This window comes from Sparus aurata, chromosome 4, assembly GCF_900880675.1.
Source record: "Sparus aurata chromosome 4, fSpaAur1.1, whole genome shotgun sequence".
Taxonomy (NCBI): Eukaryota; Metazoa; Chordata; class Actinopteri; order Spariformes; family Sparidae; genus Sparus; species Sparus aurata.
Window position 1 is genome coordinate 39251684 of NC_044190.1, and position 13750 is coordinate 39265433.

The following is a 13750-nucleotide window of genomic DNA, read 5'->3' on the forward strand; positions in this document are numbered from 1 at the left end:
AACACAGATAAAACAGAGTGTCATCTGGATACGCTCGTCTGTTCCTCAACATTCTGTATCTGAAAACGTTTCTTTGAAGAAGACTTCTGCTAGCTTTTTATCATTTAATTGAGACTGATACATAAACACTGACAGCGCTGTAGCGTCTGTGAACATGCAGCCTGTTAACGCAGATGGACAGCGCCGCTCCGACCCAAAGGTCGCGGCCTTTTGAAGAGCAGGAAAACACATAAACTAAATCATGAGCGGCGATTTATTTCTATAGCGATAACCTTTTCCAAACAGGAATTACAACGTTCCTCACGATCACCGAAGCACACAGTGCAAACAGGCGGGAGGAGCAGAAAGACGATACAGAGGGAATAAAAGAAATGAAGCAGTCGGTCAGCGAGTTATTAATAAAGTGCTCTCTGCTGCACAACATGGATATACAACCAGCAGCACGCAGGGACGACAGACCAGCAGTTTAACAGCAGCAGCTGAAATAAAATCTCTTTTCTGCAACAACCTCTTCACTCTTTATTTCAGCCTCAGATGTTTTTGTGTTTCAAATGAATTCAGCGCTCATTATTCTCAAAGGCGAGGGTGGAAAAGGAAAGCCTGCTTCTCTTGTGTCATCCTTTTATTACGGAGAACTTCCTGCAGGGCAGTAAATAAACGAGCTGACTTAATCTGACGGAGAAATGTGGCAATTAACAGAAGGATCTCCACCCAGCCAGTTTCTGCCCTGCATTCTCTCTTTGAACCGCCCGATAAATAGAGTTTTTCTGGGTGCCTTCATCGCGATGTAAACAAACAATTAAGATGTGGAATGCAAGATGAAGGAGACTGTAACTGTGCTGTTCTGTCACAACCTTGCCCTCTTTATCGCCCTCCAAATATCTGTTTCTCTTTAATCAGCAGTTCTTACAGTGTGTGAGCGCAAAGACACACAGATATCAGCCGTCGTGTGTGTGTGTGTGTGTGTGTGTGTGTGATGCACATGTGTCCAGCTGTTTGTGGATTTGAAAAGACAGATTCCTGGATGCAGTTCTGCAGCTGACACGAGCTCCGGTGGGTGTTGTTTGAATGTTTGAACTGCCAGGAATAATTCAGCCTCAGGACGTCTCAGTAGCTCAACAGATAGTTTGAGCAGAGATGAAAATCTGATAATATTTCTATTTTTTTAGCCATTTCCTGAAAGTAAGCACAGCAAAGAAAATATGACATTCCTCGAGCTTCTGCAACCAAACCAGGAAGAGGCTTCGCTCTCCCCGCTCACTCTCTCCAGGTGAATAACTGTGGAAACTTTACACAACAAAAGAGAAGAAGCCGCTGATGGAGGAGGTGAAGAAGGTGAAGAAGGTGAAGATGGATAGAAACCGAGGTAAAACGAGCGTGAGGTGGATGGAGGTGTGGTGTCGAGTCAAAGCGTGTTGTTGATGTGTTTCCTCTGTTCTCTCTTCCTGCTTATGAACCCAACCAGCTGAGTTCAGGGTCTGCAGATCAAACTGGGACGCCATCTTTCTACAAAATCACTGCACATGTGAGCAGCTGTGCAACGTTTCAAGAGACGACATGATCCTCATTTGCATAAAGTCGAGGTCTCGGTTACTTAATGCAAATCGCTGGCGTCCACTGTGACTCTGCAAACTGCCACAAAAACAACTTTAAAACTGAACCACTGTCGAGTTAAAACGAAGACAGATTCTGCAGCTGTGTGACTCTAAAATGATTCTAAAATGTCTTCAGAAACACATTTCAGTGAACTATTATCGTAACTTAAGAGAAAGTTTCCAAAACGAGCGGTCAGATTTGGTCCAGTTAGAAATCCAGAAACAGACAGGACACAGGAGGCGCTGGTCCAACCAGCACCGCTTGTTCTTTACGTTGGACACTAGGCAGCCTGCCAGCGGTCGCTGTGTTTCGATGGTTGTGCTCCTGGAGGCTTAATGTGAAACGTGAAACACTTTCTGATCCCGTCATCTGTAACTAAAATGCTAAAACCTCTGGATGTATACTGCAGACACACTGTACGATGGAGCAGCTTTGGAGCAGTTGGAGTCGACTGAGTAAACTCAGAGAAGACAGAACACAGAGAGGAAAAGCAGTGAGATGTAAAGATGAACTGAGCTCTGCCATGTGACGTCTTTCTTACAGTGAGCGGAACAATTTACCACAAACTTTCCTGCACAATTCATACATGAATAAACTACGATCACGAGCACCTCTCAGACTTTATTGCAGCTTTTGTGTTTCGAATGAGTTCAGTGCTCATTATTCTGGAGGCCAGAGGTGGAAAAGGAAAGATTCCTTCTCTTATATATGCAGGGCGGTAAATAAACAAGTGATGAGTGTCTTTGTGTGTCTTCATGAAAGGTGCAGGAGCAGAAGACTGAGCCTGTCGGTCTGGATCATAAAGCTGAGGTCAGGATTACATCAGGAGGCTAGAATACGAGGGATAGAATGAGAGTCAACTCTGAGGGAGCAAACCTGGAATATTCAGATCGTTGGAGGACAAAGTACAGCTCGATATGAGCAGAACTTTAAAGAAATACACCAACACGATCAGGTGTTCTGCGTCTCCTGCAGGTCGTCTTCATGACGACGTCAGCAGCTCTCAGCCTGGATCCTCTGCAGCTCCTACAGATGACTCAGCACGCTCACAAATATCCTCTCCTGTGTACATTTGTGAGCTCAATATGTTCCAAATGCTGGATTACCAACCGAGCTACCGAGGCACCTGCCCCGAGGCCCCGAGGCTCCGGAGCTCCAGGGGCCCTGAAAGGTTCATGTTGGTTAATTGGTTTGTGTTGGTGTGATTGATCATTGAGGGAATATGAACCGCTGCAGCAGCACATCTGCTCACATGACGAGGAGCTTGTTCTACCAGCTGATCTTGAGTCGCCTCTGCAAAGTCAAAAGAGCATCATTCTTCCAGTTTTGTGTTTCACAGGCGGAGAAGAGAGCGTCAGGAACAAGAAGGCTTCAGAGGAGCTCGATGCAGCCGCTTCATTCAACCCTGCTGAGCGTCATCTGCAGCGAGCTGCTCAGGGTGTGAAGCGAAGGGCTTCAACATGCGAACAAACGTTCACAACCTGCGTGTGTTCAGGTTTAAGACACAGGAGCAGTTTGGTGAAGCTCAGGAAAAGATTCTGATTTTAATATATATACATATCATCCCTCGTGCTTTTACTGACCCTGAGTTTAGCTCAACATAACTTAATGAAATGTTCAATAATGCTGCTGTTGTTCTGAGCAGGAGTCGTGCTGCAGGAACAGTGTTGCTGTGTTGTTTTAGAGAAAATAAGCATAATTTAGATGTAAATATGTTTTGAACTAATACTTTAATCCGTCTACACTGAACGTCATGTTGTGAATACGCTGTATAAGTCATCAGAGCACAAAGACACATTAACACTGCAGTGCTGGCTCGTCAGTGACGGTGAGTTGTCTCCTTGACACACTCACCTAACGGCAGGATTGAGTCATCAGATGCACTCAGTTCATTAGTGTGTGACTAACAAATAATTACTGTTTGCAGAATATTACAGAACAGCTTCAGACTTACCTGCAGCTGACAACAAAATCATAAAATAAACAAACATGCATTAAGATGAACTGTTACATTTGTGGACATTAAAAGAAGCTGGCAGGTAGAAAACTTCTGCTTGTTTAAACCGTCTTTGTTTCTAACCACCACAGAATGAGTCCCGCCAATAAAACCACAGCAATAAGAACAATATAATAATATTACTAAATGCCACAGAGCTGCATCACTCTTTACATCACGCTTTTGAAATCTTTCTCGCTGTCGTCAGCACACTTTCAGCTCACTGTAAACACGTATTACTGTAAAAGCTGCGGTGCACAGAGAGGACAGAGAAACAAGTCATCTGGACGGGCTGTGTTACGTACGCTCCAAGGAGTCGGGGGTCTTGAGCTGGTAGCCAGGGAAGACCTTGTTGCTATGGCAACTAATGAACCATGAGGGGATGTGGGGAGGTCATGCATGTAGTACCACATCTCCAGTAAAGATGCTGAAGTGGGCCATCTCACAGTGTTAGCGTAAAAACACTCGTTTAATGAGGGAAAGGAAGGAGACGCACCTGAAGACACACGTGGAGGAGTGAAGACAGAACACAGAAATAAAAGAAAAGGTTGACGTCGATGGTCGAGCGATGGTGACAGTGGACAGCGATGAAGATGAAGAAGACACAGGAGGAAGGAAAAAAAGAGGAGGACGAGGACAGAGAGCGAGTTCCTGTCAGGACACGATTGTAAGAGAAGCCAATTCCAGAGGCGATGAAAAAGGCCGTCTGGAAGTCAAGAAGAGTGTGAGACTGGATCACAGACTGCTAGACACACACACACACACACACACACACACACACACACACACACACACACACACACACACACAGCGAGCAGGAAGAGTCTCCGTCCTGCTGCTCGTCTCCGTACGCAGCAGCAGCAGCAGCAGCAGCAGCAGCAGACCTAATTGCAAAGTGGGACATTATTTAGGGCACACTGAAAAAAATTTGGGCTAAAAAGAGAATATGAGGCAGAGAGAGCAGCGCTGCAGTGAAGTCCTGCAGCGTCCAGACAACATGCACACACTCCACTCACACCTCAGAGCTCGTTTAGTCGCCACCGTCGTCTCTGACATCATCACACGTCCTCAATCGTTTCTCTGAATTCAGTTTCACAAAGTTTTCCTCTGAACGTCGGCTGGTTGATCCAGCATGCAGGTCACACTCGCTCACTGCTTCCTCCGCCGTGTTGTGCTCCTGGTGTTTAACTCCACATGTGGCTGATTGCTGTGATTGTCTGGCAGCAAATTGAGTTTCCTCTCAGGGACAATAACGTTTGAATTACACAGATTGTGGTGTGTTGGTGCGGGACACGCTGGCAGAGGCGTTTATATAAATAAGAACACTGTACATGTGAGAGGAAGAAGATTTCTAACTTTAATTTAATAAGATATCTTCCTCTGTTATCAAATTGAGCTTCACAGGACAGGAAGTGAAGCGGGACTGTAATCATGTTGTCGTACAAAAGTCAGGACTCATCAGAAGGATTCTCGCTGAGCTGGAGCAAGAAAAGAAACACCGGATCTTTTTTTCTTCCTCCTGCTGGTGTGTGAATGTAAAATTCATGATAAAGAATGATCACAAGTCAGAGCTGACACTATGTAAAGTGTATGAATTAACCATATACGGTGCAGGCTCCTCTAAATATTTTATACTTAATGGGTCTCAGGAGCAACAGCGCTGCGTCCACCGTGTGGACTGTTTGCTGCGTCCACCGTGTGGACTGTTTGCTGCGTCGTGATTTGATTTATTTTAACGAACATATTCCCACATGTGAATAGAATATTGACTAAAACGAAGAAGACATCTGGACACAAACTCTCGCTGCGAGTCAGGAGCTGCAGGCGTTAGCTGATACTGTGCTGCTCCAGTTAAACAACTACAAACGGATCAAACATACGATGTGTAACTTCTGCCACTCGAGGCTCGTTATCACAACGGAGCTGAAGACATTTGCAGAGCGAGCAGGAGAGAGTCGCTGCAGATCCAGATGTTCTGGAGGAGTAAACACCTGGAGTCTCATCAGGTTCTGATCTGATCCGACGGGAGGAGAGCTCAGAGATGACTTTTTAACTTGTGGGATTAAAAAGGTGATTTCTCTTCACTCCTGTTGATCAGCCTGACTGCAGCAGTGATCCGGAGCGGACCTCCAGGTTCTGTTCTGTTCACTGCCGACTGGAGCTGGAGTTGCTTGCTAACTTTATCTTACAGCTACGTACAAACGTAAAGTCATCCGGCTGTCTGGGGCAGATTAACTCTGCACGAGTAATCCAGATAAACACAAATCAAAGCTCTGCTTGTGGTGAATAAAGCATTAAAGCACCACTGCTGATGAGATTCTATCTGATGTGATGATTCAAATGCTCACAGACGAGGAAACGTTTTAAAGTTTATTCATGTTAAGTTTAATCTCCTTCACCTTCGACAGGCGACATAATAAAATGCACGGCTACCTCAGGTACACACAGGTGGATTTCTCTGGTTTGAAATATTTGTAAGCGCAAAACTCAGCAGGATTTTTATACTGAATTCAAACATATTTTATCTTCTTTCTTTTCTCAGCAGGTCATTTGACCAATTTTATCAGCTAGTAAAACAGTCTGTCACAACTGAGGAAGACTGGATGAATAAAAAATAGAGTTTTATGGATCCAAAACCTTTTTCTTTGCTTCTGACTTAAAGCAGCTACAAGCAGTTTTGACTTTGTTGGTTCTGGCGGTCCCTGTGGACAGAAGCGGTACCAGCAGATCCACTTCCTGTCATAAAAACATTTGATTTGAAAGCAAGTGACACATTTTTAAATACTTACACATTCTTTGTGTCTATTAGTAGAGTGGAGTAATGTAGTAATGCAGGCGGCAGGTTTCTGAAAAAGAAGAAGAATGTGCAGAATTTAAATTGTGATATCTCTGGTTCTGCTGTATAAAGAGTCATTAATGTTATGGGAGTGTAATCATGGACCAGTGTACTGTTTTTCCAAACCCAGTGCCAACATTACCCACAATGCAATTTAGCCACAGAGTGACATCACTGGAGACAGTTTGCCAGATAACACAATACTCCCCAACACCTGTGAACACACTTTAATGTGGGAAATCAGTGGAATTACCCTTTAAGTGCATTGAATTATAATAATACAAACATGCAGGACTGAAGAATTATAATCTTGCCAGCATGACATTTATGAAAAATGTTTGCAGAGAGATAAATGTAGAAAATCAACAAAGACGGAGCTTCATATCTCAGGTGATCCGTCCGGAGCTGCCGGCTGACAGAGCGATTCATCATCCTGAGCTGTGAACTGTGTCAAGATCCAGGAGGATCGAACGGGCCGCTCGTTTGTGGCGAGGAGGAGTCGCCGCTGACGCCATCGATCCTCAGAGTATCAGGAGAATGAAAGTGGGCCGACTGATGAACAAGGTGCTGATTTATCTGAAAAGAGTCCCGCTCGGCTCCCCGGAGAGATAAAATCATCGAGTGTTCTGCAGATATAACTGCTGAAGGATTTCTCTCGGTTTGCTTCTGTTTCAGGTGGATGCATTAAGATGAAGACGGGTCATGTTGTTTGTTGAACGCACCTTTACTACTTGCTGTCTTCCCACCACACACACACACACACACACACACACACACACACACACACACTGTCCTTGTTCTCTCTCACTCACTCCATCTCTGAAAGCACATTAATCATTGCAGACTCCCACATGTTCTCACCTCTACCTCCTCCCCGCCCATTTTCTCCCACTCCTCCAGGTTCTCTTCCTCTGGCGCTGGAGGCAGGCAAGTGGGTCAGCGGCGAACTGGAGGACTGTTTTCAGCGAGAGAGAGAAAGAAAGAGAGAAAGAGAGCTGAAGGCTGCAGGAGCCAAACGAGATGCAGGTTTCCAACAAGGCGGGCTTCTTTTATTAGAACCCAGTTTCCTGCAGAAACCTCCAGATCAAAACCCAGTTGACTTCATGTCAGCGTGAAGTGTAAAATTGTGCAGTTCCGGCATATAAATGTGGAAACGGATGATTCAAACCCCGTCAGCTGCGAGGAATACACTCTTATCCAGGACTGAGACACAAAAAAAGACTAAACTGACTGTTACTACGATGGAATGATAGGAGAGAGGACGCTGATGGAAGATGAAAGTATTGATATGTAATGTGTGATTGATCAACGACCACAGGGCTCTTACAGAGAACACAGAATAACAGCAGTGACGGATTGTAAAAGGACGGACGACCCTTCACACATCTGCCTCTCACACCATGAGATCACACAGTAGAAGCAGAAACAGGAAGATTTCTGCATGAATATTTATGAGGTTGAACGCCGGCCGCAGAGGAGAGAGAGAGAGAGAGAGGAAATCAGCTGTTGTAGCTGAAATAAGAAACAAAAAGGAAAATGGAGCAAAGCCATGAACAGTATGTGACACACAGGACCGGATCCAGCCGAGCCCACAGCTCCATTCAGGACTGTGACACAGAAACACTGAAATATAATCCTGCAATAGAAACGGCTTGTTTTCCACTCAGCTGTCAGAGTGTTCGGGTCGATGTTCTGGTGTTTAATGAGCAGATTTTGCCATCTACTGGTTTCATGAGCTCATTACATCAAACACACGTAAACACTGAACTTCTCTTCAGCAGGAAACGAAATCAAGATTAAAGATGCAGCGAATGTTCTTTAAAGCTTCACATTCTCACTTATTCAGCAGAAACGTCTCCTTTGTTTTGATAAGTTGATTATTACCAGTTAACAAAACTACACAATCATGAAGCAGGTGACTTATTTCACATTTTAAATGTTTCATAACGTAATTAATTCTTCAGGTCTAATAATAATAATAATAATAATAATAATAATAATGTCTTCACACAGCTCAGGTTAAATGAAGTTTCATTAATATTTTGAGACAATACCAGCAAATTAATTAATAACAGGACAAAAGTAATAATTAATCATTTACATACTGTTTATAACAACTGTGTGTTAAAAACAATTACTTTGGTTTATTGACCTGCAGAAGTTACAGGACAGAAACCAGCTGGAAGTGTTTTAATACATTTTGAGGTAATTTGAAGATAATTAACAAAGAAAAATCAAATACGTTGCTCAGTAATTACTGCCTACTTACCATGAGCCATAACTTTATAAATATATCAAATGTAAAATAATATATTTAAAAAAAGAAAAAAAAAAAAAAGATCCTCCTGTTTTATTTTACAGATTTTCCTTATATTCAAAAAATCCCACAAATAATATCAGTAAAATAAATGTAATTTTTTTTCACATAAAAATACTTTTAGTAAAATATATCATACCTTTAATTCAATAATGAAACAGTTAACATTTAAATGTATAATAATAAAAACAGATCTCATATTAAATTAAAGCTAGTTAAGTTTTTATCAGATACAGTATTAAGCATTTTCTGATCAAAGGAATCAGAATTATTTCCTGATTACAGACAAAATAAATTGATTTAAAAATGCACTTTATTGACTCTGAAGCAGCCTGTGACCTGCAAAATAACTAGAAAATAAAGTTATCAAGTAAATGAAGTAAAAAGTACGATACACAACTCCTAGTAGTCCTAAAGTTTAGAGTAGAAAAAAATGGAAATACTCGTGTAAAGTACCTGAAATGTGTTCTTAAGTTCGGTACTTACATGACAATAGAAATAAAAGTTAATTAGCTGACCGTCACAATCGTTCTTCTGCAGAAAACTCCCTCGTCGTCTCTCATCCAGCTGATGGAGGTCGACATGCAGCTGAACCCGGAGATGATAAAAGGTCGTGTGAAGCTTTAATGATCCCTGTGAGGAAACACACACACACACACACACACACACACACACACACACACACACACACACACACACACACACACACACACACACACACAGAATATAACTGAGTCTGTAGCAGGTTTCAGTTCAGCAGCAGCGTCTGGACTCATCAGACATTCAGCCTGATTCTCTTTCTTCTCAGCTCTTTTTCATCCCCGGCTGTTAGAAATGATCTTCAACCTGTGGACTGAAACATTATGATGCTAATAAGTCTTATTATACTGTTCTACCCATCTCCCAGTGAATTAACACAATAATGTGAAAGCATTTTAGAACCCGACTGGATGTTGGAGGTCTGCAGTCTCTGGAGGAAAGTGTGACTGCTGCAGGTCGTGTCTCTGTGATCAGGCTTAGCTTCTTCCTGTTAGCCCTGAGTTAGCATGTATGCATGTTTATAAATCCCCTAGAGATAGTCACTTTAAAAGGCGTCTCTTTTTAGCTTGATCATTGGTCCCTAATGGTCCCTCTAGTCTGGATGCTAACAGGCTAGCTGAGGCTAACAGGCAGCCATCAGCAGAGCTCTCCGGCTGCAGCCGCTGTCTGCTGGTTATCACTAACAGAGTCACTCAGTCGCTCCACATTCTGCTTCAGTCCAGATAACAGCAGAGAAAGACAGATTACGTGTCTGATATTTGAAATAAAATCCTTCAAAAGGCACAAACACCAGAAATACAGCCGGGAGATCAAGTTCAGCGACTAAATTATCTTCAATTTAAACCTTAATTTCTTAATTTAAACTACAGAAATCTCCCACATATTGTTCTCATGAAGGGATAAACCTGTCCTGCAAACATGTTGGTGTCTAATGTGAAGTTTTAACATCGGCTCTTCTGAGGATTGACTCTCTTTTGGAGCCTCAGGTGGTCGTACAAGGAACTGCAGTTTTTGGTGCTTCCTCGTTGGCTTTAACCCAAACCAGGACGATGCTGCTTAATCAAACTACTAATGACATTTAAATCAGTCTCATCTATTCTGTGTATGTAGTTTCAGTTAGCATATCAGCATGCTAACATGCTACATTCATACGGTAAATCATACATGTTTAGCATTAGCTCAAAGTAGCATCGTGGCCATAAATACAGCCTGACACATGGACATATACCTGAGTGCTGGTCTGACAGTATATTGTACACTGTTGGCCTGTTTATATTAAAGGTGTGTATCTTCTGTAAATCACTGAATCCACTGAACTTGCCTCAGGAGGTCAATCAGAAATATCTCAGGGAGCGAACACGCTGCACCTGAGCTCCAGATCGATGTAATAAATGTGAAAAATGAGCAGTCAGTAGAAAAAGTCAATCTAATCCATTTCAAATCAAATCTTCACCACAAGAAGTCTGAGTACTTTCTGAAGCTGCTTTATGATGCTGAACTTCAACCACAAGCAGCTCCGAGCGCATGAATATTTAGATTCAATCAATCAATCAATCAGATGGAACCACAGCCTGTTAGAAACACACGTCATGTGAGAAGAAAAGAAAAGTCCAACAAGCTTTATTAAATGTCTCTGCAGATGGTAGCGGGTGAGAAAGTTCACCTGACAGGTTATTGCACCGAGTTCAGCCTGATGTCATCAAAAGGCGACAGCGTCACTATCTCTTAAAAACAGTGGCAGTAGAGAAAATATGCCGACATTTTTCAGTAGTTCACCTTTTTTCATAAATAGATTCAGTTCATCGTTTCGTCCATCAATCACACTTTTATGTACAGATCATTATCACAGCGTCCCACAAACTCACCAGCAGCCGTATAGAGTTCTACAAAATATCAATAAACAAGCCAGAGAGCATCTTTCACACCTTTTCTTCTGTCACACATCTCCACTCGTCTCTTTACCGGCACATTTTCAAACTCTTAACAATCAAAGAAGAAATGTACAGGCAGAGAAGATAGAAATGTGTATATACATACATACAGTCTGTGACAGATACTGTGCAGCACACATAAATACAGAAAACCATAAATACGTACAGAATGTACTTTCATATACTCTGCTTCTTTCTGCAGTCCATTTTCAATGGCAAACTGTGAGACCGGATTCAAACTTTCAGATATCGTGAAATCGTCGTCTCCCACTTAGTTTAACGGGCACGAGAGCACTTATTCAAACCGCCGAGGTGAGAATCCAAACACCTTTGGCTTTACAGTTAAAGGGAACAGGAGGGAGTGGGAGAGGTGTAGTGCTTCTGAGCTTATATGAGATGATTATATACACATTTGGAGTTTCAGTGCATAGTTTTAACTCAGCATCACGATTATGTGCAAGTTATGAAACCAGGCAGGCAGGAAAGCAGCAGCTGGTGCTGAGAGTTGTGATGTGGATGTAAAGCAAACAGGTTCTGACAGACAGACGGGACGTTTGCATGTTTGTTCCTGTTCTCCTCAGCTCAGGAGAGGAGATGCAAAAACAAGATTTATACAGTAGTGTTAACCCACAATGGATATGGCTTTCTGAACCTTCTTAGGTTTTTACATAAGAGTTACATCCAAGTTCAAGTCCTTCCGTCTTAAACTCAGCTTGAGGATTTCTGTCAAAAGTCTCTCTCCTCGTCTCCTTTCTGTTTTGGATCTCAGAACAATGAACCGTTGGCAACACGCCGAAATTATTAAAGAATCCACCAGCGACTACTGAGAAACAACAGCAGGAAAGAAGTGGAGCATCATGCTTTAAGGCGTGATTTACATTTAAACACTTAAAGAAAAACAATAAGCGAATTTCTCCGTGTTCAGTCTCATAAAAAAACAACATAAATAAAAATGTCAGTACATCTTGTGGAGGATTCCATCTGAAGTCAGTTTTGAAGGGAACATTTCACACAAAGACTGAATCATTCTCTCCTCCTGTTGATATGAAGTCAGGTGAAGTGTCGTTCTCCACAGAACAGTCCAGTTGTTTAGCAGAACACGACTCTGTTTCACTGTGAAGCTCCAGAACTGTTCTGTGGACTTCAACACTTCACCTGACTTTATATCATCAGGAGGGAGGAGAGGATGTCTTCATTTTTGGGTGAACTATCCCTTTAACATGTGAACTGCCTGGCTGTTGTTAGCATCTATCTACCTAGCAGAATGTGATGACATCAGCCTGGCAGGTGTACACAGGTGTACACAGGTGTACACAGGTGTTCTCATGCTTCACACACAGACAGAACATAAAGCCGCTGTGTTCTGGTGCTACAGCGCACCGGTCAGGCACATGAGGACGAGGACGTGGATCGTGAGTAAGTAGGCCAGGAAGAAATATCGAGAGCGTGCGCGACTCGTCAGCAGCCTGGAGAAGTAGAGGCTCCGCCCTCTGAGCCACCGCCGGCACGCCACCACGCCACCTTTCACCTGGAGGTCCGAACAGAACACAGTCAGGTAAACCGCCTCAGCCACATCATCATCACACTGCTGTATCTGAATCTGAGATATCATTTATAACTTTAATTTATAGCTCTCTGTTGTTCACCTTTCGTGTTATCAGAGGCTGGTTTGGGTTCAGACTCAGAGCTTCCCACTCCTCCTCTGTCTCCATCTCGATGCTGAAGTCTCTCGGGCTGTCTCTGGACAGACCAGAACCAACGCTGCAACACAAACGCATTCAGGACGGATTTATATATGTGTGTGTGTGTGAACGACAGAGACAGACAGACAGATGAATGAATACGTGTCTCACCTCTTCGCTCTGTCCTCAGACAGACGCAGAGCCTCCTCCGTCGTCTCTCTCCTCGCTCTCTCCTCAGTCAGACTCTGTTCCAGCTCCAGCAGCCTGAACACACGAGAGAAAGAAACCAAGAGCTCAAACAATCTGTGACCGACTGAGAATATCTCACAGGACTACAGAAACACAAGCTCGAGACTCCTCACCTCTCTCTGAGCTGACCGACTTCAGCCGTCTCAGTGGTGATGGAGTCGTTGCTCCTCTCCTGGGGAGCTCCAGGTGCGACCTCAGCGTACACTGACCCCTGGTGGTGAAGACACACATTACAGGAATCAGAAGGGACAGAAGACGTAACTTTAACCTACTGATATATCAGTTCAATGCCACAAGAACACAATATACAGTATACACAATATACAAGCTGCATAAAAAAGTGACTAAATCATAAACATCAGTCATATTCTACAGAATTCAGAAGAACCTGTTCACAGACATCAATTCATCAACTGTGAACGTTAAGTTGCCACCTGGCTGCTTTAAGCTACAGAAGACTGAGTGTTGAGTCTCTTCCTGTGATCACATCATGACGCTTTGAGTTCAGCTGCCGTCCCAAAACATCAGCATTTAACGATCCGAGGATGAGAAACTGAACTATCTCTCTTACATTTCTTAAATCTGATGTCAAAAACAAATTTG

The 13750-nt window shown here is 43.1% G+C and overlaps 1 protein-coding gene across 1 annotated transcript in view; it reads right to left on the minus strand.

Moving 5' to 3' along the window:
* Window positions 1-10889: 10889 nt before the first annotated feature.
* LOC115579734 (golgin subfamily B member 1) overlaps window positions 10890-13750 on the minus strand; it is a 33456-nt gene continuing 30595 nt past the window's right edge. Inside the window, 4 exon segments of the mRNA XM_030413349.1 lie at window positions 10890-12744; window positions 12863-12977; window positions 13070-13162; window positions 13261-13358. Coding sequence (XP_030269209.1) covers window positions 12586-12744; window positions 12863-12977; window positions 13070-13162; window positions 13261-13358 — 465 coding nt within the window. The 3' untranslated portion in view covers window positions 10890-12585.